The sequence below is a fragment of the Lepidochelys kempii genome, chromosome 10 (assembly GCF_965140265.1).
Source record: "Lepidochelys kempii isolate rLepKem1 chromosome 10, rLepKem1.hap2, whole genome shotgun sequence".
In the NCBI taxonomy this organism is placed as follows: Eukaryota; Metazoa; Chordata; order Testudines; family Cheloniidae; genus Lepidochelys; species Lepidochelys kempii.
In genome coordinates, this window is record NC_133265.1 from 60,834,815 (window position 1) to 60,860,400 (window position 25,586).

Genomic DNA, 25,586 nt, shown 5'->3' on the forward strand with positions numbered 1-25,586 from the left:
AGCAATGTTTATTAGTTTTTATTGATTTCTTTCCCCCAGCAAGTAGGTACAAATATTTCTTGGGAGATGAGCAAGTCCAGACATTGCTGCAGACAAGCCTGAAAATGAAATGTCCCAGAAAAGACTTGCAGGATATTATTTTGGGTGGAAGCATTCCTTTATTCATGCAGTAGTTTATTACATAATATGGAATGAGCAAAGACTGAAAGGGTTAATCATATACTAAACACAGTAATTAGCACCTGTGTGAATAACACTGACTTGTACAAACAGGTGAATGCCTTGATATGTAATTTTTATGTACAATATCACAAAAAATATATTGGAGATTCTTCTGCCTTTGAAGGGCACAGCTGACTACATGATTTGGGAGAAGGGGTAGAGAACAGGGAAGTTTAAAGTTAATTTTAAACCTTTTAGCTCTCGCTAGTAACATAGGACTCCCCTCGCCTGGCTCCCATCCCAGCTCTACCATAGCTGTATGGAGCTATGTGCCTGGCTTGCAATCCCACTTTCCCTCCCCAGTCACACTGGGACCCTGCCCCCCCATGCCCTGCCCTGTGGTTTCAATCTGTCATCCCAGCCATATAGGAGAGCGTCAACTGGTTTCCATCCTGTTTTCTCTCTAGGTTCATAGGACCACCTAACACAGTGGCTCTCAACCTTTCCAGAATATGCCTTTCAGAAGTTTGATTTGTCTTGCATACTCCCAAGTTTCACCTCACTTAAAATCTACTTGAGGAAAATCAGACAAAAATACAGAAGTGCCACAGCACACTATTACTGAAAAAGTGCTGACTTTCTTATTTTTATCATGTAATTACAAAATAAATCAATTGGAATATAAATATTGGACTTACATTTCAGTATACCGTATATAGAGTAGTGTGAACCAGTCATCATCTGTATGAAATTTTAGTCTGTACTGACTTCGCTAATGTTTTTTATGATATAAAACCAGGCAAATATCTAGATGAGTTGATGTACCCCCGGAAGACCTCTGCGTACCCTCAGAGGCACGCATATCTCTGGTTGAGAATCACTGACCTAACACACTTGATTGCTGTACTTTTGATCTATGCAGTCACATAGCTGCCTCTCGTCTGCCTCCCCCAGTAAGATTTAAGCTTCTCTCCAGGGAGTCACTTCTTGTCCTCCAGGATATGGAAGCCTAGTGATTTGTGTTGGAAGTCTTGTTAGCTACCAGAGCTCCACCATGTAATCTTCTGTTTTGATGGACTCTACCCAGTCATTCTTTTCATGCTATTGTTATATGCAAATGATGTCCTCAGTTGTCCTTTCCTCAACCCCCAAAAGTGGAAGAAATCATGGCTTTTTCTTCCTCAAAAAAGGCAAAAGTTATAATTGTAAAAGCAAGGGAAAGTCATAGCACACAATATTTCAATCAAATTCATTTTCAATTGAACAAGTGTGAAATATCAGTAATCGTTTAAAAGCATATCATTGGAACAAATACAGCGAAACACACATATATGTATATATATCGGTGTTTTATTGACCAGACTGTGCCATTTAGAAATTCATATTATCAACAACGATCCCTTTAAGAAGCCTTGTGTGTACACCACTCTCCCCTTCTGGACAAATATCCCCTTCCCCTGCGGTATATCTTTCCTCACAGACCAAATGCAGAAATATGTTTATCTCCAGGCATGTAATGGGTGCTCAAGACACAGTGGTTTTTCATTAGCACTTATTTGTTTGGTGGATACTTTAGCAAGCCCCTCTCATTTTTGATGCAACTATCCCATAACTGACATTTGATTTCCTATGTCACTACCTTAGGCTTGGAGGCTTAAAGATCAGCTATCAGACAGTTGCTTTTTGCAGCACAACACTTCCTATGTAAGTGGGAAAATATCATTTAACAGAATGCCTGGAACATCACAGAGTGCAAAGGGACAAAAGTTGGAGCAGCCTCCTCAAGTATCAGAGTAGCTGTGTTAGCATACTGCTTATAACGGTAAGCGAGTATATATTCATATGTTCATATGCTCACTTACCGTTATAGTCTTTAACCATTAGCTATGAGTGATGCATTACTATTCAGACAGATTCAATTTGTTTCTTTATTAGTGTAAGTATATCTTCTCTAGGATGAATCGTACATACTGTTGCTGTCAAGAAACACCCTTTCATGGCTTGGGAAGCCGGCCTGGAAATAACTGATGTTCTCCTCTTCAAGTATCCTCAGTCCAGCAGCAGGATTTAGTGAATGTTCAACAACATTCCATGCAAGTGCCAATGTCTGCCCACTTGAATCCAATTGTAGGATCAGGTTGCTAATGTGTATTCAGAGGGCCTGATTCTATTTTTGTTGATTCAACGGGAGCGGAATTGGGAATGGTGCTATAAAAACAGGACTACACATCAAATTTTCTATAGTATTATTGATGTTTTCCATTGCAGGTACAGGGAATACTGCAAACACCATTGTAGAAGGAAATACTGTGATACTTAATTTAAATTTTGTTATGGCACCCACTGTACATTCACTTCCACTGATAACTTGATGACAAACTGGAGAGCAGTTAAACATAGTGGGATTGATTCTCGCTGCTGTATGCTGCTTTAGCAGTATAAATGGGCCTTAAAGGGTGTGTAAAAATAATGTTTCCATTTTATGGTGCTCAGCTTTGACTTTACACCACTCGAGTGGTGTAAATTGGCCTAATTACAAATGAGAGTCAGGCCCAGTATATTTAGAGAGTTTTGGTGACCTTAAATAAGCCAACCTAAATATAGGACCCAATTCCACACATGCACCACTTTCTGAAGTTCTTCTGATTTTGCAGGCAGCTTTGCAGGTTCCAGGCTATATATTATTGTACCTTACAAGCCCAAAAGTCTGAATATTTTCAGAGTCATCCAAAACTGAGAAAAAGGGGTTACTTGGCCCAGTATGGTTGCACTAAGTGGTTTGCATTGCAAGCAGGAGACTGGCCTTCAGTTTAACCAGGCATTTCATTTAATGAAAAGCTGGATGATCTGGGTTACACTGGACCAACTAAAAACCATGCCAGTTAGCTGTAAGTGTGTGTCATAAAAATAGGTTAATAAGATGCTTTGATGGTCAGATTCTACACCTTATTACCATCAGTACAAAGTTTGCTTCTCCTTTTGTTTTCTATCCAGCAATATCTTTACTGATAGTTTCGGAGCTATTTAATCAAGTATACCCAGCAGAGTAAATGCTGAAATGTTCAACAGCGTGCAAAGGTAGGGAGTATGCTCCCCCTGATTATAAATGATGAGGTTTCTAGAACCTGTCTACGTAGCTAGACTGGGATCCTTGGCAAAGGTAATGATGTCTCCCTTTATTTCCATATTATGGAAGTGTCATCATGATGACTAGACATCTGTCTAGTTATGCAACAATACTTGTGGTCCTAAGTTTTAGTGGTGGCATATGACACTTTCATTTTGTTATAAAATTAAGTAGTTTAGCTCTGTGCTTTAATGTTGTGGGGAATGTGAGGCGGTGGTGATTCTTCTAAACTGCCTTTTATGAAGAATGATATAATGCAGAAATTATGTGAACGGAATAGTCTGTAAAAGTGTTTTGATTACTAGGAGGAACTTGGAGTGCCTTGTCAGATATTAGTAAACATAGCGAACCTGAATACAGAAAGTATAGCACTTAGATTGTAAACACTTCGGGACAGGGACTGTCTGTTTGGTTTGTGTTTATAATGTACCTAGCACAGTGTGGCTAGGGCCTCTAGGTGCTTTCCCACAATACAAATAAATTAAATTAAATAAGAGGCCAAACATTTTACTTGATTTGACCAATTTCTAACTCTTCTTTTGCTGGAATTTTCCGATTAAAAAAAAATTAAAACCAAAATGATTGTCCAAAATTATTCTGTGACTGTTTGTTTAGTCTATGGCTTGTTGTTCAACCTTTGAGCTGTGCTAATTATTCGTGATTGACATAAGTACAATTGAAGTAAAAATTGGTTTAATATTTTCTCATATTTACTTGCATTTGAAATTATTTGCTCAATTCTCTTTCTGAAAAGATTGTTAGGCTTCAGGTCATTTGGAAGGAGTTTTGTTTTGAGTATTTGATAGCTTGTAATGTGGGCTGGGTTTTGATTGGACATGTAGGGGCTAGTCTACAGTGCTGCGCTACATTGACACAGCTGCCCTGGTGAAGATGCACTATGCCGACAGGAGAGCGCTCTCTCTCGTTGGCATAATTACTCCACCTCCATGAGAGGCAGAAGCTATGTCTGCGAGCGAGCGTCTCCCACCGACATAGTGCAGTGAGGACACTGCTTTAAGTTGATGTAACTTATGTCACTCAGGGGGGGTGGCTTTTTCACTCCCCTGAGAGACATAACTAACATCGACTTAAGTGGTAGTGTAGACAAGCCCTCGGTCACATGGTGTTATTTCTACTCTGAGTGGGTAAGTATATCTTTTTGAATCAGGTTTCCAGCATGAATCTGAGCACTTCTCATTTCAAATGTCACTTTCCATGAATGTTCTTTAAAATGTGCTGTTTGCGCATACATTTGTGCCAGGAAACTCACTTGCTATAATGCACATGGAATCTGAACATATATTCACATTTTTTTGCATTATTTACCCAGCTACGTTGTAGGACTGAAGTTGAAGCTACCCACATTAATCAAATGTTCTTTAGTTGAGCACAGTAAATATGACAAAGTCATGTTTTCCACGTCTGTTCATGCTCCTCCCCTTAGGTCCCAACCAGTTTATAAGAAGTGGGTATTCAGTGCAGGGTGGTGTGGTTTGTGGTAAATTGTTACTGCGTTTTGAGTGTCTGTCTGCAAATTTTGTTTCCATAGCAACTAGCATGCACTGCTAGTATGAGAATCTGGTAATAGTCCGGAGAGAAACCAAAAAAATGAATAGTTTATTATTCTTTTCTGTGAACTCCTGATGTAATTTTGTTAATTTAATTACGTTAAAGGCAGAGTCCCTCCAATAACATTTTATTTATGATTTTTAATAAATATCTCCTTTTTTCCTTGACTTTGCTCTTAATGATTAAGCAAAACAATTGACAGCACTCTGAGTACTTTTTCACTGGTTGACTTTTGATTTTAACTACCTGATCATATCCCTTTAAGTTTTGGGAAGACACTGTTCCAGTTTCCACTGTGTGACCTGAGTATTTTTAGCTATTAATATAATCTTTTATAGATTCATAGATATTTAGGTCAGAAGGGACCATTATGATCATCTAGTCTGACCTCCTGCACAATGCAGGCCACAGAATTTCACCCACCACTCCTAAAAAAGACCTCACACCTATATCTGTGCTATTGAAGTCCTCAAATTGTAGTTTGAAGACCTCAAGGAGCAGAGAATCCTCCAGCAAGTGACCCGTGCCCCATGCTACAGAGGAAGGCGAAAAACCTCCAGGGCCTTCCAATCTGCCCTGGAGGAAAATTCCTTCCCGACCCCAAATATGGCGATCAGCTAAACCCTGAGCATATGGGCAAGATTCATCAGCCAGATACTACAGAAAATTCTTTCCCGGGTAACTTGGATCTTACCCCATCTAAAAACCCATCACAGTCCATTGGGCCTATTTACCATGAATATTTAATTACCAAAACCATGTTATCCCATCATACCATCTCCTCCATAAACTTATCGAGTTTAATCTTAAAGCAAGATAGATCTTTTGCCCCCACTACTTCCCTCGGAAGGCTATTCCAAAACTTCACTCCTCTGATGGTTAGAAACCTTCGTCTAATTTCTAATCTAAATTTCCTAGTGGCCAGTTTATATCCATTTGTTCTTGTGTCCACATTGGTATTGAGTTTAAATAATTCCTCTCCCTCTCTGGTATTTATCCCTCTGATATATTTATAGAGAGCAATCATATCTCCCCTCAACCTTCTTTTAGTTAGGCTAAACAAGCCAAGCTCCCTGAGTCTCCTTTCATAAGACAAGTTTTCCATTCCTCGGATCATCCTAGTAGCCCTTCTCTGTACCTGTTCCAGTTTGAATTCATCCTTCTTAAACATGGGAGACCAGAACTGCACACAGTATTCCAGGTGAGGTCTCATCAGTGCCTTATATAACGGTACTAAAACCTCCTTATCCCTACTGGAAATACCTCTCCTGATGCATCCCAAGACGACATTAGCTTTTTTCACAGCCATATCACATTGGCAGCTCATAGTCAACCTATGATCAACCAATACTCCAAGGTCCTTTTCCTCCTCCGTTACTTCTAGTTGATGCGTCCCTAGCTTATAACTAAAATTCTTGTTATTAATCCCTAAATGCATGACCTTACACTTCTCACTATTAAATTTCATCCTATTCCTATTACTCCAGTTTACAAGGTCATCCAGATCCTCCTGTAGGGTATCCCTGTCCTTCTCTAAATTAGCAATACCTCCCAGCTTTGTATCATCTGCAAACTTTATTAGCACACTCCCACTTTTTGTGCCCAGGTCAGTAATAAAAAGATTAAATAAGATTGGTCCCAAAACTGATCCTTGAGGAACTCCACTGGTAACCTCCCTCCAACTTGACAGTTCACCTTTCAGTAGGACCCGTTGTAGTCTCCCCTTTAACCAATTCCCTATCCACCTTTCAATTTTCCTATTGATGCCCATCTTATCCAATTTAAATAATAATTCCCCATGTGGCACAGTATCAAACGCCTTACTAAAATCTAAATAAATTAGATCCACTGCATTTCCTTTATCTAAAAAATCTGTTACTCTCTCAAAGAAGGAAATCAGGTTGGTTTGGCACGATCTACCTTTTGTAAAACCATGTTGTATTTTGTCCCATTTACCATTGACTTCAATGTCCTTAACTACCTTCTCCTTCAAAATTTTTTCCAAGACCTTGCATACTACAGATGTCAAACTAACAGGCCTATAATTACTTGGATCACTTTTTTTCCCTTTCTTAAAAATAGGAACTATGTTAGCAATTCTCCAATCATATGGTACAACCCCTGAATTTACAGATTCATTAAAAATTCTTGCTAATGGGCTTGCAATTTCTTGTGCCAATTCTTTTAATATTCTTGGATGAAGATTATCTGGGCCCCCCGATTTAGCCCCATTAAGCTGTTTGAGTTTCGCTTCTACCTCAGATATGGTGATGTCTACCTCCATATCCTCATTCCCATTTATCATGCTACCATTATCCCTAAGATCCTCTTTAGTCTTATTAAAGACTGAGGCAAAGTATTTGTTTAGATATTGGGCCATGCCTAGATTATCCTTGACCTCCACTCCATCCTCAGTTTTTAGCGGTCCCACTTCTTCTTTCTTTGTTTTTTTCCTATTTATATGACTATAGAACCTTTTACTATTGGTTTTAATTCCCTTTGCAAGGTCCAACTCTACTTGACTTTTAGCCTGTCTCACTTTATCCCTACATATTCTGACCTCAATAAGGTAGCTTTCCTTACTGATCCCTCCCTTCTTCCACTCCCTATATGCTTTCTGCTTTTTCTTAATTACCTCTCTAAGATGCTTGCTCATCCAGCTTGGTCTACAACTCCTGCCTATGAATTTTTTCCCCTTTCTTGGGATGCAGGCTTCCGATAGCTTCTGCAGCTTTAATTTAAAATAATCCCAGGCCTCCTCTACCTTTAAACCCATAAATTCTTCAGTCCAATCCACTTCCCTAACTAATTTCCTTAATTTTTGAAAGTCAGCCCTTTTGAAATCAAAAACCCTAGTTGCAGATTTATTTTTGTTAATCCTTCCATTCAGTTTGAACTGAATTAGCTCATGATCACTTGAGCCAAGATTATCCCCTACAACCATTTCCTCTATGAGATCCTCATTACTCGCCAAGACCAGATCTAAAATGGCATCCCCTCTAGTCGGTTCAGCAACTACTTGTTGAAGGAATCCATCAGCTATCGCATCTAGGAAAATCTGAGCCCTATTATTATTACTAGCACTCATCCTCCAGTCTATATCTGGGAAGTTAAAGTCTCCCATGATCACACAGTTTCCATTAGTATTTACTTTATTAAAAACATTAAAAAGGGCTCTATCCATATCCAAATTAGATCCCGGTGGTCTATAGCACACCCCAAGCACTATCCTAGGGGAGGCTCTAATAGTTTTCTTCCCCAATTTAATTATTGCCCAGACAGACTCAGTCATATCCATTTCATCGCTTCTTATTTCTTTACATTCTATCTCATCATTGATATACAGTGCTACTCCACCACCTTTACCTTTATTTCGGTCTTTCCTAAACAGCACATACCCTTCAATACCTGTAGCCCAGTCATGACTACTATTCCACCAGGTCTCTGTTATACCTATAATATCTGGTTTCACTTCCTGCACCAGTAACTCTAGTTCCTCCATTTTGTTACCTAGGCTCCTTGCATTAGTGTACAAACATCTTAATTTTTGCTGTTTGGCCTCACTCACATTCTGTACCCTATTAGGCACGGTTATTTTACTACCAGTATAACCTATTAGACTTGTATCTACACTGCCCTTCCTCCTACCTACAGCTGTATCCACTCTTACTTCATTTTCTTTCCACTCTATGCTAAATTCTGGCGTGGAGATTACCTGGACATCTCCCAACCATCTCCCCCAAATTCCTAGTTTAAAGCTCTCTTAATCAGTTGTGCCAGCCTCCATCCTAGAAGTCTATTTCCTTCCCTACTCAGATGAAGTCCATCCCGAGAGAACTGTCCTCTATCCATGAATGCCTCCCAATGGCCATACATCCCAAAGCCCTCCTTATAGCACCACTGCCTAAGCCATCTATTGATAGTCATAATCTTGTCACACCTTTGTTGCCCTTCTCTAGGAACAGGCAAAATCCCACTAAAGATCACCTGAGCCTCAATTTCCTTAAGCGTCCTCCCCAGCCTAACATAGTCTCCCTTAATACTTTCCAGTGAGAATCTAGCCGTATCATTTGTTCCCACATGAAGGATAATTAGGGGATTCTTTCCCGCTCCCTTTAGAATCCTTTTTAACCTCAGGTCTACATCCCGTATCTTAGCACCTGGAAGACAGCACACCCTCCTATTTTCTGGATCAGCTCTGGTTACAGGCCTATCTATTCTTCTCAATAAAGAGTCCCCAATCACATAGACCTGCCTTTTCCTAGTGACGGTGCTATTCTCCAGTCTATCCCCTGTTCCCTCTGGCTGCAAGTTTTTTCCATTCCCATTCTCCCTTGTAATCCTTTTTAACCCATCCTGTATCCTCCTGGGGCTCATATTTGGTGTAATCTCCATTAACTCTTCCCCTTTTCCTATAGGACTAACCGCTCTTCTCTTCTTCCTTGCCCTGTCACCTTCAGTGACTACCTGCTGAGCCCCTTCTTCATTTTCCAACTCTGCAAACCTATTCTGAAGCTCTATTTCTCCTTCACTAGCCTGTCTTTTCCTCTGCCTAGTTCTTTTAGTCACATGCTTCCACTGACCACTTTCCTCACCCAGTCTCCCCTCAAAATTCCCTAGTCCTGCTTCCATCTGCAAGTCTGAGCTTTTCCCTTCAGATACCTCATGTCTTTGCTCCATAATCTGCTCAAACCCCTTCCTAAACTCTACCAGACTTTCCACCTGCATCTCCAAACCTCTGATCTTTTCCTCCATCAGCTCTATCAGACGGCATTTCATGCAGACAAAACTCTTACCAGGTGCCCCCTCCAGGATCATGTACATACCACAGCTTCCACATCCAGTCATCTTCATTGTGTCATCTGCTACATGGGTCACTCCCACTGCCACCTCTGAATCTGTCATAGCCTTCCCACCTAAATCCTGTTAATCTGGGAAACACAAACCACACCAAAACACCACCACCCACAGCAAAACCAAACCCCACACAAGCACCACAAGACAAACTCCGCTTTCAAACTCCCACTCAAACTCCCCTGTTTACAGCTCTGTTTGCTAGCTCCTGTGCCGCTGCCTGACTGGCTGCTACCTTTATAGGACCCCTAGTCAGTGAAGCCCCGCCCCCTAATCAGGGCTCAGCTTCTCTCCCAGCACAAAGCCCCTACAAGCCTCTACACATACAAATACTACCAATACAAAGCCAAACAAACACAAATACCTTCTCCTCCAACAGAACTCCCACTCAAACTCCCCTGTTTACAGCTCTGTTTGCTAGCTCCTGTGCTGCTGCAGTCTTCACACTTTTTTCTTGTTAAATTTATGGGTTTATTGAGTAGTTGTACATGAACAATTTCATGCCGTGTCTTTACTGGCCAGTTGAAAATAGTTTGGGGCCTAAACCAAATGGATAATGTGGTTCTGTTGCTATATATATGGAGGGGATTTTGTACCTTTAATTTTATCCCTGCTGTCGCTAATTAGTGCATTTTTCACAGAGAGATGTTCAGAAGTATTTTAAAACACAGGCTACTAAATATCACAGTCTTTACAAGTATTCCTCAAAAGTGTGGTATTAGTATGAGGAACTGTCTGTCTGCATAGCTTATTACTGCTTGCAGGCCTCTCACTTGAATTTTCTCATCTTTTCTGGAATAAATTGCCATTTTTGAGTTATTATTAACTTGTAAGTAAATCAGCATTGGAACAGATGAAACCTTTTGATTCTGGGAGCTTGTGTCGTTTGGAAGTTAGTTTATTTTTTAAAAAACTAGGTAATATTTGAAACAAAAGAATAAACTCTTTGACTGCAGCCCTACTTCATTGAGCAGTCATCTTGTTCAGTGTCCTACCACCAAACAGGGTTGATTCTGGTCAGTATTTAAATGGCAGAGCTTTCTTCTTCCTGCAGAAGAAAAATCTAGGGTATTGCATGACGTGATCTTGGTGATTCAGGTGGCACCCTCTCCTGTGAGTCATTGCTGAACCAGTGCCCTGGCAGAACGTTATGGAGTGCTGTGCTGTCAGAAACTTAGGTCAAGGTCTACTTTAGTCGTGTTTTGCCAGTATAGTTGTGCTGTTATACTGTCCAATCCTAGTGTAGAGGCAGCTGATGCCAGCAAATCTGTGCTTTTGTTGGCCTTGTTTATTTAAGCCCAGCCCCTACAAGTAAAATCACCTATGCCATCAAAAGCACAATTTTGTTGGTATAATTGTGTCTACAGTAGGGGTTTTTGCCAGCATAGCTATTTCAGTCAAGTCACACCTCATCACACCCATGACAAAAGTTGGTAGTGGGAACCTGGCCTTAATCTCTTAGGTGAAACATACATTTTAGGCCCTGATGTTTGCACATTTTAACTATGGGGACTGAATATTTTGTAATTATTATGTATCTTGCAATTTCCTTTTTTCAGTTTTGTTGTGTGCAATGCTTCGTATTCTAGAAAAGGTTTTTCCAGAGAATCTTATAAAGGAAAGGTTTAAAACAAGACACAGTCCAAAAAAACCCCCTGTCATTCAACTAACACACAAACTAGAGGTCACCAAACGAAATTAATAGGCAGCAGGTTTAAAACAAACTACAGGAAATATTTCTTCATGCAATGCACAGTCAACCTGTGGAACTCTTTGCCAGAGGATGTTGTGAAACCAAGACTATAACAGGGTTAAAAAAAGAACTAGATAAATTCATGGAGGATAGATCCATCAATGGCTGTTAGCCAGGATGGACAGGGATGGTGTCCCTAGCCTCTGTTCGCTAGAAGCTGGGAATGAGTGACACAGGGTGGATCACTTGATGATTACCTGGTTCTGTTCATTCTCTCTGGGGCACCTGGCAATGGCCACTGTTGGAAGACAGGCTACTGGGCTAGATGGACCTTCGGTCTGACCCAGTATGGTGGTTCTTATGTTCTTAAGATTCTCTTAGTACTTTTCAAAGGAATGGAAATGTTAGCTCTAGTATCCTTGCCAAATTCTAATTTAGATAATTGTATGTTTGTTTTGACTACCTGAATCCCTCTTCTGCTTTCAGTTGGATGCAGTATTCTTAATTTACTGTCTTGAATGAACTGTTTGCATATTGTTGCTATGTCCTGTTTAAACAACAAATGTGTTCTTCCCCTGAAGTGGCTGCATTTAAAGTAGTGTGGACAGGATTCCTATGTGTTTGTGTTTCTATAGTTTGCAAAACAGTTTGGGATCCTGTGGGGGAATAAAAGTTGATGCATAAATATAACATGTCATTTTAACTTTGTTTGACTATATACTTTTCCATGTAGAATTGTCCAGTATGCACAGTCTAAATCGCATAGTATCTGAACCTGATCCAAAGCCCGTGGGAGCCTTTTCATTGACTTGAGTAGAGTTTGGATTAGGCCCTCCTCTGATCAGGGAAAAAAACCCTCTTTTCCCGCATCTATGTATGCTTGACAGTTCCCTACTAAAATCAGTATAGTAACAAATATCCAACTTAGGGCCCTGTTCTGCTGTCATGCACATGTGACATGTAACTATAATGGTTTGCAATTTAAATGAGAGAAACATACAGACTGAAGCTGCTTCCTTTCACACATACAAATGCACTAGCCTTTCATCAGGATTATAACATGCAAATCAGTCTCATTTACTGATGGGGGGGCAGAATGGGCATCTGAGCAGGGAGCAAGCAAAAGGAATGGAGGGTCCCAAATAGCAAATTGTACAGTTTCTTCTTCCTATTAAAGAGTCAATGTTAAAAATTCAGATGCATGGGTTAGAGCTGTCTGTGGCCAGCTGTGATATTAGTGGAGAGCTTAAGACCACAATAATTATTGTATCTTTGATTAGTCATAACCATCACATCAAACCTCAGTCATGTTCTAGTTTATTACATCTGGTATTAATAAAGGAAGATCTTTTAATACAAGCCTCTTAAGGATTCTGTAATTACGTCAATTAAAAGGCAATGCTAACTTTGTGAAAGAATCATCTCAACTTAAAGGTAGCCAGAGATCTGGAAGGAAACTGCTATGTGAACCAATTTGCCATATGTCGTTGTTATAGGGTGAGCTGACATTTAGACTCCTTTCAGTGTCTCTCAAGTGTACCCCCTCGTGTGATAGCTCACTCTGGAACAGTGACACCATGCTTGGGCCATTCTACAGTCTTAGGCCAGAACTCCATTTATTTTAGTGAGAGTAGACGCATGCACTTAGGTAGGTCCAATTAAGAGAAATAATAATGGACACTAAGATGAAGTCAATTTCCCCCCTTTAATATGCAGAGGATTTATGGTGCCAATCAGTTCCCATTAACACTAATGAAAATTAGCCATGTAAATCTCCTGTTTATTGATTGTTGGGGGAACAAATCCCTACAGTTTTTAAAAGTTCCTTTAAATTATTTTTAATGTTAAGTGTAGAATACAGGCATTGGGTAGAGTTGTGGAACTGATGCTCTCTTTAAATGGAAATCAGAACAGACTGTTCAACGGAAAACAAAAATTATGAATGCACTTAAATATGTATATGGGGAATATGGATACTGATAACACATGTTGTTGTTTCAGAGCAGAGGTGTTTGGATAAACTTTTGATCCTATGTATGAGTAAATGAAATGACTTTTTATTAAAATAAATGGTAAATGAATGGAGATGGGTATTTGAAGGCATTGATTTGTATAAATAAATACATTACATGCTGTGCTAGAAATCTGTTGTTTTGGCTGTACATCAGTTAGGCTGTGAATAGGCTGCTTCCTGTTTTTTGGTGCTCATCTGCACAACAAACCTTTCAGATCACAATTTAGTACAGTATCACTGCTGGAAGTACTAGGGGATTTTCAAGTGAAGTGCTATTGCCTTAAATGTAATTGAAATAGATATTATGTCTAACTTTATTTTTTGGTCATTTTGTTTTAACGAGAATGACACGAAGGAAAGAAAATATTTCTAAAGAGGTGCCGGCTGTGCTCTGGTCATTCCACTGTAGTGAGCGTGGGCCGGTAGTGGCCGTGCATATATGCACTTCATGCAGAACTAAGCCCAGGCTGTAATAATGTTAATTGAAATGGTGATCTCAAGTCAGTTCAGGATATGTTATGTAATGTGGTTAGATGTAACAGAGAAAGCTAATGTGATCATAAGCACCAGCTTGATCCATTAATAAATAGGTTTATAAGAGGCCTCTTGGGTCCAACTTCTCCATAGTGTTATCACCAGCTGCAGGGGTCACTGGCTGCATAGATGATGCACCTTCGGGGGACTGAGCTCACTGCTATCTAGAGAGCCCATTATCCAGGTGACACAGTGGTATGAGTGGGACTGAATATTCCCTAACAGCACACACTGTACGTTAAATCCTTTTGCGAAGGCAGGTGTGAAGGAAACTCTCAACACTATTGTAGTCAGTCGGTCCAGGAGTCTAGTCACGAGTGCATCACATGTCACATGGATTAAATCTACAGTGTCAGATCAGTTTAGGTCTGTTTAATTTGTACACACTTATGTGTCTGAAACAGGCCATGTGGGACTGTGAGGGGAGCAAGCAAACAAGCTGACAGCTGATTACACCAATGGTAATTGGTGCTTTCCAAGATTGGGAAAGCTAAGCACTATAGATAAAATCCAGTAATACGAAGTGCATGGTCTTAAGGGCTAAGAATAAGAACATCAGCTTAAAGCTGGGGGCTCATCCACTGGAAGTGACAGAGGAGATGAAACCTCTGAGCATGTGGGTCAGTCACAGGATGACTGTGAGCCACCAATGGGATGTGTCTGTGAACAAGGCAAATGTGATTCAAGGATGTATCAAATGAGGCATTTCCAGTAGAAAGAGAGAAGTATTAACACCATTGTACAAGACACTGGTAAGCCCATATTTGGAATGCTGTGTATAATTCGGGTCACTGATGATCAAGAAAGATGAATTCAAACTGGAACAGATACAAAGAAGACCTACTAGGGTGACCAGGGGAGCAAGGGCCTATTTTAAGAGAGGAGACTGGAAGAGCTTGACTTGTTTAGTGTAACAAAAAGAAGGCTGAGAGGGGATATTATTGTTCTCTGTAAATACATTGGGAGGGGGTAAGTACCAGGGAGGGTGAAGAGTTATGTAAGCTAAAGGACAAAGTTGGGACAAGAACAAATGGATAAAACTGGCCATGAAGAAATTGAGACTGGAAATTAGAAGACTTCTAACCATCAGAGAGGGGAAGTTCTGGTAGTGTCCCAGTAGGAGTAGTGGGGGCCAAACACTTAGTTTTAAGAGAGAGAGAGCAGGACAGAGGTACAAGTGGGATTGTATGATGGGGTTTCGTATGATAGTAGTGGGTGCAGGGCTCAGCAGCCCTAGGCCTCACTTCCAGTGTGTCATAAATATAAAGGGAAGGGTAACCACCTTTCTGTATACAGTGCTATAAAATCCCTCCTGGCCAGAGGCAACATCCTGTTACCTGTAAAGGGTTAAGAAGCTCAGGTAACCTGGCTGGCACCTGACCCAAAATAACCAATGAGGGGACAAGATACTTTCAAATCTGGAGGGGGGGGAAAAGGCTTTTGTCTGTCTGTGTGATACCTTCGCTGGGAACAGATCAAGGATGCAAGCCCTCCAACTCCTGTAAAGTTAGTAAGGAATCTAGCTAGAAAATGCATTAGGTTTTCTTTGTTTTGGCTTGTGAAATTCGCTGTGCTGGAGGAAATGTGTATTCCTGTTTTTGTGTCTTTCTGTAACTTAAGGTTTTGCCTAGAGGGATTCTCTCTGTTTTGAATCTGACTGCCTGTAAGATTATCTTCCATTCTGATCTTACAGAATTGTTCTCTTATCTTTTTTTGTTCTTCTAATGAAGTTCTGTTTTTTAAGAATCTGATTGGGTTTTTTGGGTCTTAAAAATCCAAGGCTGGTTTGTGCTCATCTTGTTTATTCTCAAGCCTCCCCAGGAAAGGGGGTTTAAGGGCTTAGGGGGATATTTTAGGGAAATAGGAACTTCAAGTGGTCCTTTCCCTGATTGTTTGTTAAATCAGTTGGTGGTGGCAGCGTTTACCTAATCCAAGGGCAAAGAGTTTGTGCTTTGGGGAAGTTTTAACCTAAGGTGGTAGAAATAAGCTTAGGGGGTCTTTCAAGCAGGTCCCCACATCTTTACCCTAGAGTTCAGAGTGGGGAGGGAACCCTGACACAGTTCATGACCAATGTTACAAAAACTTGTGCTTCAGGGTTTCACCTGGCCAATGGCAGTATCAGGAAGGGCTTTTCCTCCCATCACCTTTCCCCAATATATTCTGCTTTTTTTTAATCTCCTTCCTCTGAAGCTCCAGGGCCAAATTCTACATTCGGTTATACAGTTGTAAATCAGAGTCACTTCAGAGCTAATTCCAGGTCAATGGAGTTTCTCTGACTTTGGCATAACCAAGAGTAGAATTTGGGGTTAATCTAGACTTACATATCCAAACTATTTCAGTTCTTGGGTTATGCATATGACAGAATGCAGAGGAAAGTTAGTTGAGAAAGCAAACATCCGCCCATTCCTTAGTACAAGTATGGCCTCTCAGAATCTTTATGGTTCACCACTCATTTGGTAGACAACTGTTTAAGGGCCATAGACGAGGGATGGGCAAACTTTTTGGCTCAAGGGCCACATCTGGGAATAGAAATTGTATTGGGCTATGAATGCTCACAAAATTGGGGTTGGGGTGCGGGCTCCGGGGTGGGGCCAGAAATGAGGAGTTCAGGGTGTGGGAGGGGGATCAGGGCTGGAGAAGGGGGTTGGGGTGCGGGAAGGGGTGCAGGCTGTGGCTGGGGGTGCAGGCTCTGGGGTGGAGCTGGGGATGAGGGGTTTGGGGTGTAGGAGGGTGCTCCTGGCTGGGATCAAGGGGTTTGGAGGGCAGGAGGGGGATCAGGGCTGGGGCAGGGGCCCAGGGGTGCAGGTTCCAGGTGGCGTTTACCTCAAGCGGCTCCTGGAAGCTGTGGCATGTCCCTTCTCCAGCTCCTATGTGAAGGCGTGGCCAGGCGGCTCTGCACGCTACCCTGCCAACGGGCACAACCCCTGCAGCTCCCAATGGAGCACCGGAGGGGGCCATTGGAGCACATAGGAGCTGGAGGGGGGGCCATGCCACGGCTTCCAGGAACCGCGTGGAATGGCCCCCGACCCTGCGCCCCAGCTGGAACACCAGAATGGAACAAGCCCCAGACCCCACTCCCCAGCAGGAGCTCGAGGGCTGGCTTAAAATGGCTGGCGGGCTGTAGTTTGCCCTCCCCTGCCTTTGACAGTTACTCCATAAAGTCCCACTGGAATCAGCTGAATTCACAGAGAAATTAGGTTGTGCAAGGAGTGCTTAAATAGCCTTATATTGAGTTGCCTTGATATGACTCTTACTTTAGATATGTCGTATCAAATAACACGTGTAATAACTAAAGCCTCAAAGCAGTAGAAATATTTTCACACACACACACATTGTGCACTGCATCCTTTAAACCAACAGTACCTATCATTTCATTTTACAAATACTGTCAGCAAATACAGATCCAGAGTGGTCTGCCAGAACTTTAAACATTTTTGAAATTCTTGAAAGCATAGCAGCTGCTACAAGACTAACACTAAATGGTCCTTGGTTTTACATCTCATTCAAATGAAAGCAACTTTTGACAGCATATTGCCGCCTAACACTGTGCCAGGTCACTAGGGCTGGCCGTGCCAGGTCACTAGGGCTGGCCTTACCATGAGGCGAACTGAGGCGGCCGCCTCAGGTGCCAGACTGTGGGGGTAGGGGGGGGCACCACTAGGACCCAGAGTGTAGAAAATTTTCTGCTGCTGGTGCATATGTATTCTCTCTGTTCTAGATGCACAGAGATGGTGGAGTGCTGTGCTGGAGGAAGGAGGGCACAAGAGACATAACAGGCAGGCAGGAGAAAAGGTGAGAGGGAATAACAGAAAGCAGCAGGAGTTGCAAGGAGAGAGAGGAGAAGGAGCTTCTTATGTACCTCTCTAGCACCCCCAGGAGCCTGACTGACTAACACCAGCTTCTCAGGGAGCTTCCTGTTTCCTGCTGCTTCCCTGAACCCACTTGAGGAGAACAGGCAGTCAATGGAAGTAGTAGGAGCCGGTTAGGCCCTTAAGACGCTGACATCTTCCCTTGCTCAGGCCCTGCTACCAGCCTGCTTATTTGTCCCCTTCAGTTGAGTGTTGAGAGTCAATATAGCTGGCACAGAACAGCAGTCATGAGTGAAAGAAGAAAATGCCCCTCTGGGACAGCAGTCGGAAAAAGAAAGAAAGCAAAGGAAGCTTTTATATCTAAGCAGGAAGGAGCTCTCCTGAGATACCTAGACACACATGTTCACAGTGAGCCTTCCGGCCCCAGTGAGGATGTGAGTGGTGAAGAGATGCCTGATCTTCCAGTTAGTCAGAGTGCAGGTGACCTGGCAGCTACTGCAGCATCCATATCTCCATCTCAAATGGATGTAACCATGCACGCTCCTGAAGAAAAGTGTAGATCAGAGAAGAGTGGTGGAGGCGCAAGAAACAGCTGCTGCTGAGTTTAGTTCCTTAAGTCTAGATGATCCAGGACTGTGGACCCACTTGAACAGTAGCCTGAGGGACCTCCTTGTCCTGCATGGGCCACAGCAAGTGAAAAACTTCATGTTCCCCAAAGACAATGAAAATAGAAGTTTCCATCCAACACATTACTGGTGTGAAATCCCCAATGGTGACACAGTGGAGAGGCCGTGCTTATGTACTCAAAAACCCAGAATGCTGCCTACTGTTTTTGTTGCAAACTCTTCCAGTCTAATAGTCTATCCCAGAGGTGAGCAAACTATGGCCTGCGGGCCACATCCGGCCCGCGGGACACTCCTGCCCAGCCCCTGAGCTCCTGCCCCGGGGGGCTCAGCTCTGGCCCCTCCCCTGCTGTTGCCCCTCCCTCGCAGCCTCAGTGTGCTCCGTCGCCGGCGCAATGCTCTGGGTGGCAGAGTTGTGAGCTCCTGGGGCAGCGCAGCTGCAGAACCCAGCCTGACCTGGTGTTCAGTGCTGTGCGGTGGCGGCGACGTGGCCCGGCTCCAGGCAGGTGGCGCGGCTGTAGTGTTGCCAGCCACCGGTGCTCCAGGCAGTGCAGTAAGGAGGCAGGAAGCGGGAAGGGGTGGGAGTTTGGGGTGGTGGTCAGAGGGCAGGGGTGTGGATAGGGGTTGGGGTAGGAACAGGAGGGTTGAATGGGGGCAGGGGTCCCAGTGAGTCAGTCAGGAAGGAGGGAGGGTTGGATGGGGCAGCAGGGGGCAGTCAGGGGCAGGGGTTCTGGGGGCAGTCAGGGGACACGGAGTGGGGTGGTGTCAATGGGGCAGGGGTCCCGGGGGGGCCGATAGGAAGTTGGGGCCGGGCCATGACCCCCCACCCCCCAACTGGCCCTCCATACAATTTCCAAAACCTGATGCGGCCCTCAGGCCAAAAAGTTTGCCCACCCCTATTCTAGCCACATTGGGTCGACAGGAACAAAGGCCTGGAAAAATCTGGCTAGAAATCTGACATGCCATGAGAAGGCAGCAAATCATCAGAGAGCATTCCATAGGTGGAAAGAACTTGAGATGAGACTAAGGTTAAAGGCCACCATAGATGATCAGCATCAAGAGAAGATTGCATCAGAGTCTCTTTACTGGCAAAATGTTCTGAAAAGGCTCATGGTCATTGTGAGAATGCTTGCAACCCAAAACCTAGCACTGCGTGGCACTTCAGATCAGCTTTATGTGCCAAACAATGGAAACTTCCTTAAAATTGTGGAGCTGATGGCTAAGTTTGATGCTGTACTCCAGGAGCATCTAAGAAGAGTCACCACCCAAGAAATGTACACACACCACTACCTTGGAAAAACAATTCAAAATGAGATCATACAGTTACTGGCAACAAAAGTCAAACAGGAGATTGTGGCAGATCTGAAGTCAGCAAAATATTACTCTGTTATTCTGGACTGCACACCTGACATCAGCCATACGGAACAAATGACTTTAATGGTGCGTTTTGTAACAACAACAGAACCCAGTGAAAATGTCCCTGCAATGGTGATTGTCAGAGAGCATTTTCTAGAATTTATTGACAGTGATGATACTACAGGAGCTGGTATGACAAATGTGCTTCTTAAAAAGCTGGAAGATATGGGAATTGCGATAGCTGACGTAAGAGACCAGGGCTACGATAATGGTGCCAACATGAGAGAAAAGAACAGAGGAGTGCAGCCATAGATCCAAGAGTTAAAGCTCGAGCTTTGTTTGTCTCATGCAGTTCTCATTCATTGAACTTGGTGGTCAGCAATGCAGCATCAGCTTCTAGTGAGTGTGCTGAATTTTTTAATGTAATCCAAAGCATCAGTGTATTTTTTTTCTGCATCAACTCATCGATGGCAAATTTTGAAGCAACATCTGGGAACACTGGGAACATCTGACACTGAAACCACTGAGTGCCACACGATGGGAAAGTTGAGTGGAGGTGATAAAGCCTGTCAAACACCAAATTGGGAAGATAGATGATGCCATAGTTGCCATTATGGAGGATAATGCTATGACAGGAACTGTTCATGGGAGAACAGTGGCAGAGGGAAATGGAATCACCAGAAATATACATAACTTAAAATTTCTGTGTGGCTTAGTGTTGTGGCATGACATACTGTTTGAAATAAATGTTGTAAGCAAGAAACTCCAAGGTGTTGACCTTGATATATCTGGAGCAATGGAACAACTGGACAAAGCAAAGTCATACCTACAGTCTTACCGGTCAGATGAGGGATTTCAAAACGTTCTGAAGAGTGCACAGAAGTTGGCAGAGGAACTTCACACTGAAGCTATTTTCCCACCCATTCAAGAATACAAGAGTCAACAAAGAAGACGACATTTTGATTACGAGGCACTGGATAATCCCATAAGCAACCCCAAACAACAATTCAAAGTTGAATTTTTTAACCAGGTTCTAGATTGTGCAATACAATCAGTTGAATGTTTCATGCAACTCAAGGAACACAGCAATATATTTGGGACATTGTATGATATTCCAAAACTCCTCACTGTACTTGAAGACCTACAACAGCAATGCAGGGCACTAGAGACAGTGTTGACACATGATGACATGCGTGATATTGATGCAAGTGATTTAGGTGATGAACTGAAAGCCCTTTCAAGATACATTTCAGCAGGATCAACTCCAAAGGCTGTTCTGGAATATATGTGCACAAATAAGATGACCACCCTCTTTCCAAATGCTTTTGTTGCTCTGCGCATACTTCTAACACTTCCTGTAACAGTTGCCAGTGGAGAACGCAGCTTTTCCAAACTGGAGTTAATAAAAACACATCTATGCTCCACAATGACACAGGAAAGGCTGGTCGGCCTTGGAACCATCTCAGTAGAGCATGAGCTGGCCCAGACTGTGGACCTTCAGGAAACAGTGCAGATCTTTGCAACCAAGAAGGCACGGAAAGCACCACTTTGATTATTGAAACAGATAAAAATGCCAGTGTTTACTATGCAGACAAGAAAAGTTCCATTTGCTGTTCAGGCGTTTGAAAGTTAAGTGTTACTTAAAATTTTTGAACAAAGTATTTTAAGTTGTCAGTTCTCCTTTATTGGGGTAGGTAGCAGAGCAGTACCATGAGAGGAGTAGAACAGGAAGAAGGCAGAATTGAGACCTTTCAAAGTTTTGGCCCAAGTGAGGGGGAATGGGGGCGTCATTTGAGCTCCCCGCCTCAGGTGCCAAAATGTTGTGGGCCAGCCCTGTAGGTCACTGGTACAGTACTAACTCGGGGGAATAATGCCCCTTGGATTAACCATCATGGACCACAACAATAACAATTCTGTCCTTTAGTGAGTTTTCAAATAACTTATTTATGAGATGATAGACTTCTTTACAGCCAAACCTCCTTGGGCTGTCTGTATAGTTTTATCAACTTGCAAATGACTTATTTGAAAACTACTAAAAAGATGAAACCGTTGTGCCTTGGGTTACATAATTTATCTATACCATGGATGTGGAAAAATAAAGTTAAAATATATGGGGAAAGCATGCTCTCTGGTAAATCCCTGCCCTCAATTTCTCACCATCCTACAAAAATCAAGATACTGGTTTCCTTCTATGGGAAGATATTAATCATCTTTGTACACACTGGCCGTCCATCCATCAACAATGACAAGATACAATTTGGCATTTGTTCATCATACTTAAACCTATTTAAAAATGTTTTATTTACAATTCACTGTACCAGCAAATATACTTAATAGACTTGAGCTGTCTCATGAGAGTAAAAGCAATAGTTAATTCAAATTGGAACTAATGGGAGTTCACTCTGGCATCATTAGTACTAATATTTGTTTTTATACTGTTGTCAATTGCTACTCTGAACATTCAGATGGGGGAACTTAATTTTCTATTATCTCCGTTATGAAAAGGCTGCAGAGCTACTACAGAAGTTAGAGCGAAAAGTGCCTGAAGCACAATATTTAGCTGTGGCAGGTGTTCCTTACATTTAGGGGAAAGCCATGGAGGTAGGGGCAAGGTGAATGACTTTCAATTACAGCACAGTCCATGCGTTAATCTCGCCATGAATAGTTACTTCAGTTGATAATTCATCACTCGCCTTTGAGAGCTAAAAATTGAGCTAAGGAGAGACTAGATGAGAGCTGGAGTGGCACACATCTTCCCACTTAAATGCTATGCCCATTACAGTCTAAAAAAGATGACCTCAGTAAATTTGCTGCAATGGAATGACAGGAAATCACAGAACTTGTTAAAATCCTGTCTGAGTCAAGGGTATGACTGAGCCCGAGAGAAAGAAAGTTCAGAAATTTTTCTTAAACTGTGTATCTTGATTTATGTATCACCTTTCTTAGTCAGTCAGTTAGCTCTCTATAGCAGTGAGCAAAGAGACAAAGGTAGATGCCACATATTTCCATAGTAATTCTATTTGGAGTTAATTTTCTCCTGCCTGTATGAAGAGGCCTGAGGGAGGAAACTATTAGTTAGCTGCATGATGAAATGTGTTATTAAACTGGAGTTATTTACTGATCTGCAGCTTAGCATCTACTCCCAGACTGAACTGAAATAGCTAGACCCAGATTCTGTCCTTTGCTACCTGTACAGCCGCACTGAATCATTGGGGCTCCATGAGGGTAACTGAGGAAAGAATGTTATAGAATCATAGAAATGTAGGACTGGAATGGACCTTGAGAGGTCATCTAGTCCAGTCCCCACCACTCAAGGTAGGACTAGTATTATCTAGATCATCCCTGACCGGTGTTTGCGTACCCTGGTCTTACAAATCTCCAATGATGGAGATTCTACAACCTCCCTAGGCAATTTATTCCAGTGCTTAACTACCCCGACAAGAAATTTTTCTTACTGTCCAACCTAAACTGCTCTTGCTGCAATTTAAGCCCATTGCTTCTTGTCCAATCCTCAGAGGTTAACGAGAATATTTTTTCTCCATTCTCCTTGTAAAAACCTTTTATGTACTTGAAAATTATTATCATGTCCCATCTCAGTCTTCTCTTCTCCAGACTAAACAAACCCAATTTTTTTCTATCTATCTTCCCTCGTAGGTCATATTTTCTAGACCTTTAACCATTTTTGTTCCTCTTCTCTGGACTTTATTCAATTTGTCCACCTATTTCCTGAAATGTGGTGCCCAGACCTGGGCACAATACCCCAGTTGAGGCCTAATCAGTGCAGAGTTGAGTGGAAGAATTACTTCTCATGTCTTGTTTACAACACTCCTGCTAATACATCCCAGAATGATGTTTGCTTATTTATTTATTTTTTAATTTATTTTTTAAATTTTTTGCAACAGTGTTACACTGTTGACTCATATTTAGCTTGTGATCCACTATGACCCCCCAGATCCCGTTTTGCAGTACTCCTTCCTAGGCCCTCATTTTGTATGTCTGCAAACTGATTGTTCCTTCCTACATGGAGTACTTTGCATTTGTCCTCATTGAATTTCATCCTGTTTACTTCATTTCTCCAGTTTCTCCAGACCATTTTGAATTTTAATCCTAACCTGCTAAGACCATGCAATCCCCTCCCAGCTTGGAATCATGGGCAAACTTTGTAAGTGTACTCTCTATGCCATTATTTATACCATTGATAAAGATACTGAACAAAACCAGACTCAGAACTGATCCCTGCGGGGCCCCATTTGATACGCCTTTGCAGCTTTACTTTGACCCACTGATAACTACTCTTTGGGAACAGTTTTCCAACCAATTATGCACCCACCTTACAGTAGCTCAATCTAGGTTGTATTTCCCCCAGTTGGTTTATGAGAAGGTCATGCAAGACAGTATCAAAAGCCTTACTAAAGTCAAGATATACCACACCTACCACTTCCCCCCTCCCAATCCACAAGCCTTGTTACCTTGTCAAAGGAAGTTATTAGGTTGGTTTGATTTAATTTGTTCTTGACAAATCCATGCTGACTGTTACTCATCACCTTATTATCTTCTAGGTGTCTTCAAATTGATTGCTTAATTATTTGTTCCATTATCTTTCCATGTACTGAAGTTAAGCTCACAGGGCTGTAAATCCCCAAGTGGTCCTTAGTCTCCTTTTTATAGATTGGCACTATATTTGCCCTTTTCCAGTCCTCTGGAATCCCCCTGCCCTCTTCCATTAGGTTATAAAATGTTTAAATAGCACTGTGTATTTACTCAGTGCTTTACAAACACATTCCCTGCCCCATAAGCTTACAATCTTCTGGTCCATCCTGTAAACTCTTAATCATAAGGGTAGTCTCATTTACCTCAATGGAACTACTTGTGTGAGTAAAGGGTTTGTGAGTTTGTCCTAAATAAAACCAAACCAAACATTCCCAGGGGCACACAGACAACAGTTTGAAAGAGTTAGGGTGTGAGCATAATTGGAAAACAGTAGGCAGGAGGAATTACCACAACGACATGGCTCCAAAATTTCAAATCAAATTAAAATACAAATCAGTGCTCTCAGGCTTTAGCAAGCTTACAGTTTCATGATTTTTTTTCCCCTTTTGGAAGTGCAAAGATGTGGTATTGAATAAACATTTCAGTTTAACTGTATGAGAGTGCTTAATTTATGATCTAATATTAAATTTTGATGGAGTTCAGTTTTGAGACTGAAATAAACAACTCTGTGGACCAAATTTTGCTCTCAGTCTTTGTCTTCAGAGATGTGCAGGTGTGTCTGAGAGCCATGACTGTCCAGCTCTCCAGATTCCTGGTTAGATGGGTGTATCGTATTTTGTGTTTTCTGTCATTTCCCAGATACTCAGCAATTCAGGTAGTTATAGTAGTTCCAACACTATCCCCATTGGAGTACGTATAATTTCACAGAATGCAGTAGATATGTATGTGTGTGGGGGACAGTATGGCTAGAATATGTACTGGTAATGATCATTCACCTGTAATTTTCCAACTTTTTAATCTCCAATGCACTGTCAAATTTATAATTCAATTCAGTTATTCAGTGCATCAGTTCCGGTTCAGCAAATTATGACCTTTACGAGCATTCCCTCTTTAGTTGCTTTACTAAAAGCCCTGCATATGAGGATACAGCATTCATGCATTAGGAGGGATTGTGATGTGTATTTTCAGAGAAGTTGTCTGATTTTCTTTCTATCAGCCTTATAGCTGAACTGTTGCCTTAATATATATAAATATCTTTCTTCTCTAGCTGATCCACAACTGAACAAGATGCTACACAACAACTGACAAAGAGTTTTATGATAGGCGCAGATAACTTACTCCTGACTTGAATGGA

At 41.9% G+C, this 25,586-nt stretch overlaps 1 protein-coding gene across 1 annotated transcript in view; it reads right to left on the minus strand.

The window, feature by feature from the left end:
- Window positions 1–900: 900 nt before the first annotated feature.
- Window positions 901–25,586, minus strand: part of UNC13C (unc-13 homolog C) — a 427,801-nt gene continuing 403,115 nt past the window's right edge. Inside the window, exon 33 of the mRNA XM_073303829.1 lies at window positions 901–1,342. Coding sequence (XP_073159930.1) covers window positions 1,327–1,342 — 16 coding nt within the window. The 3' untranslated portion in view covers window positions 901–1,326. The remainder of the gene's footprint in view (window positions 1,343–25,586) is intronic.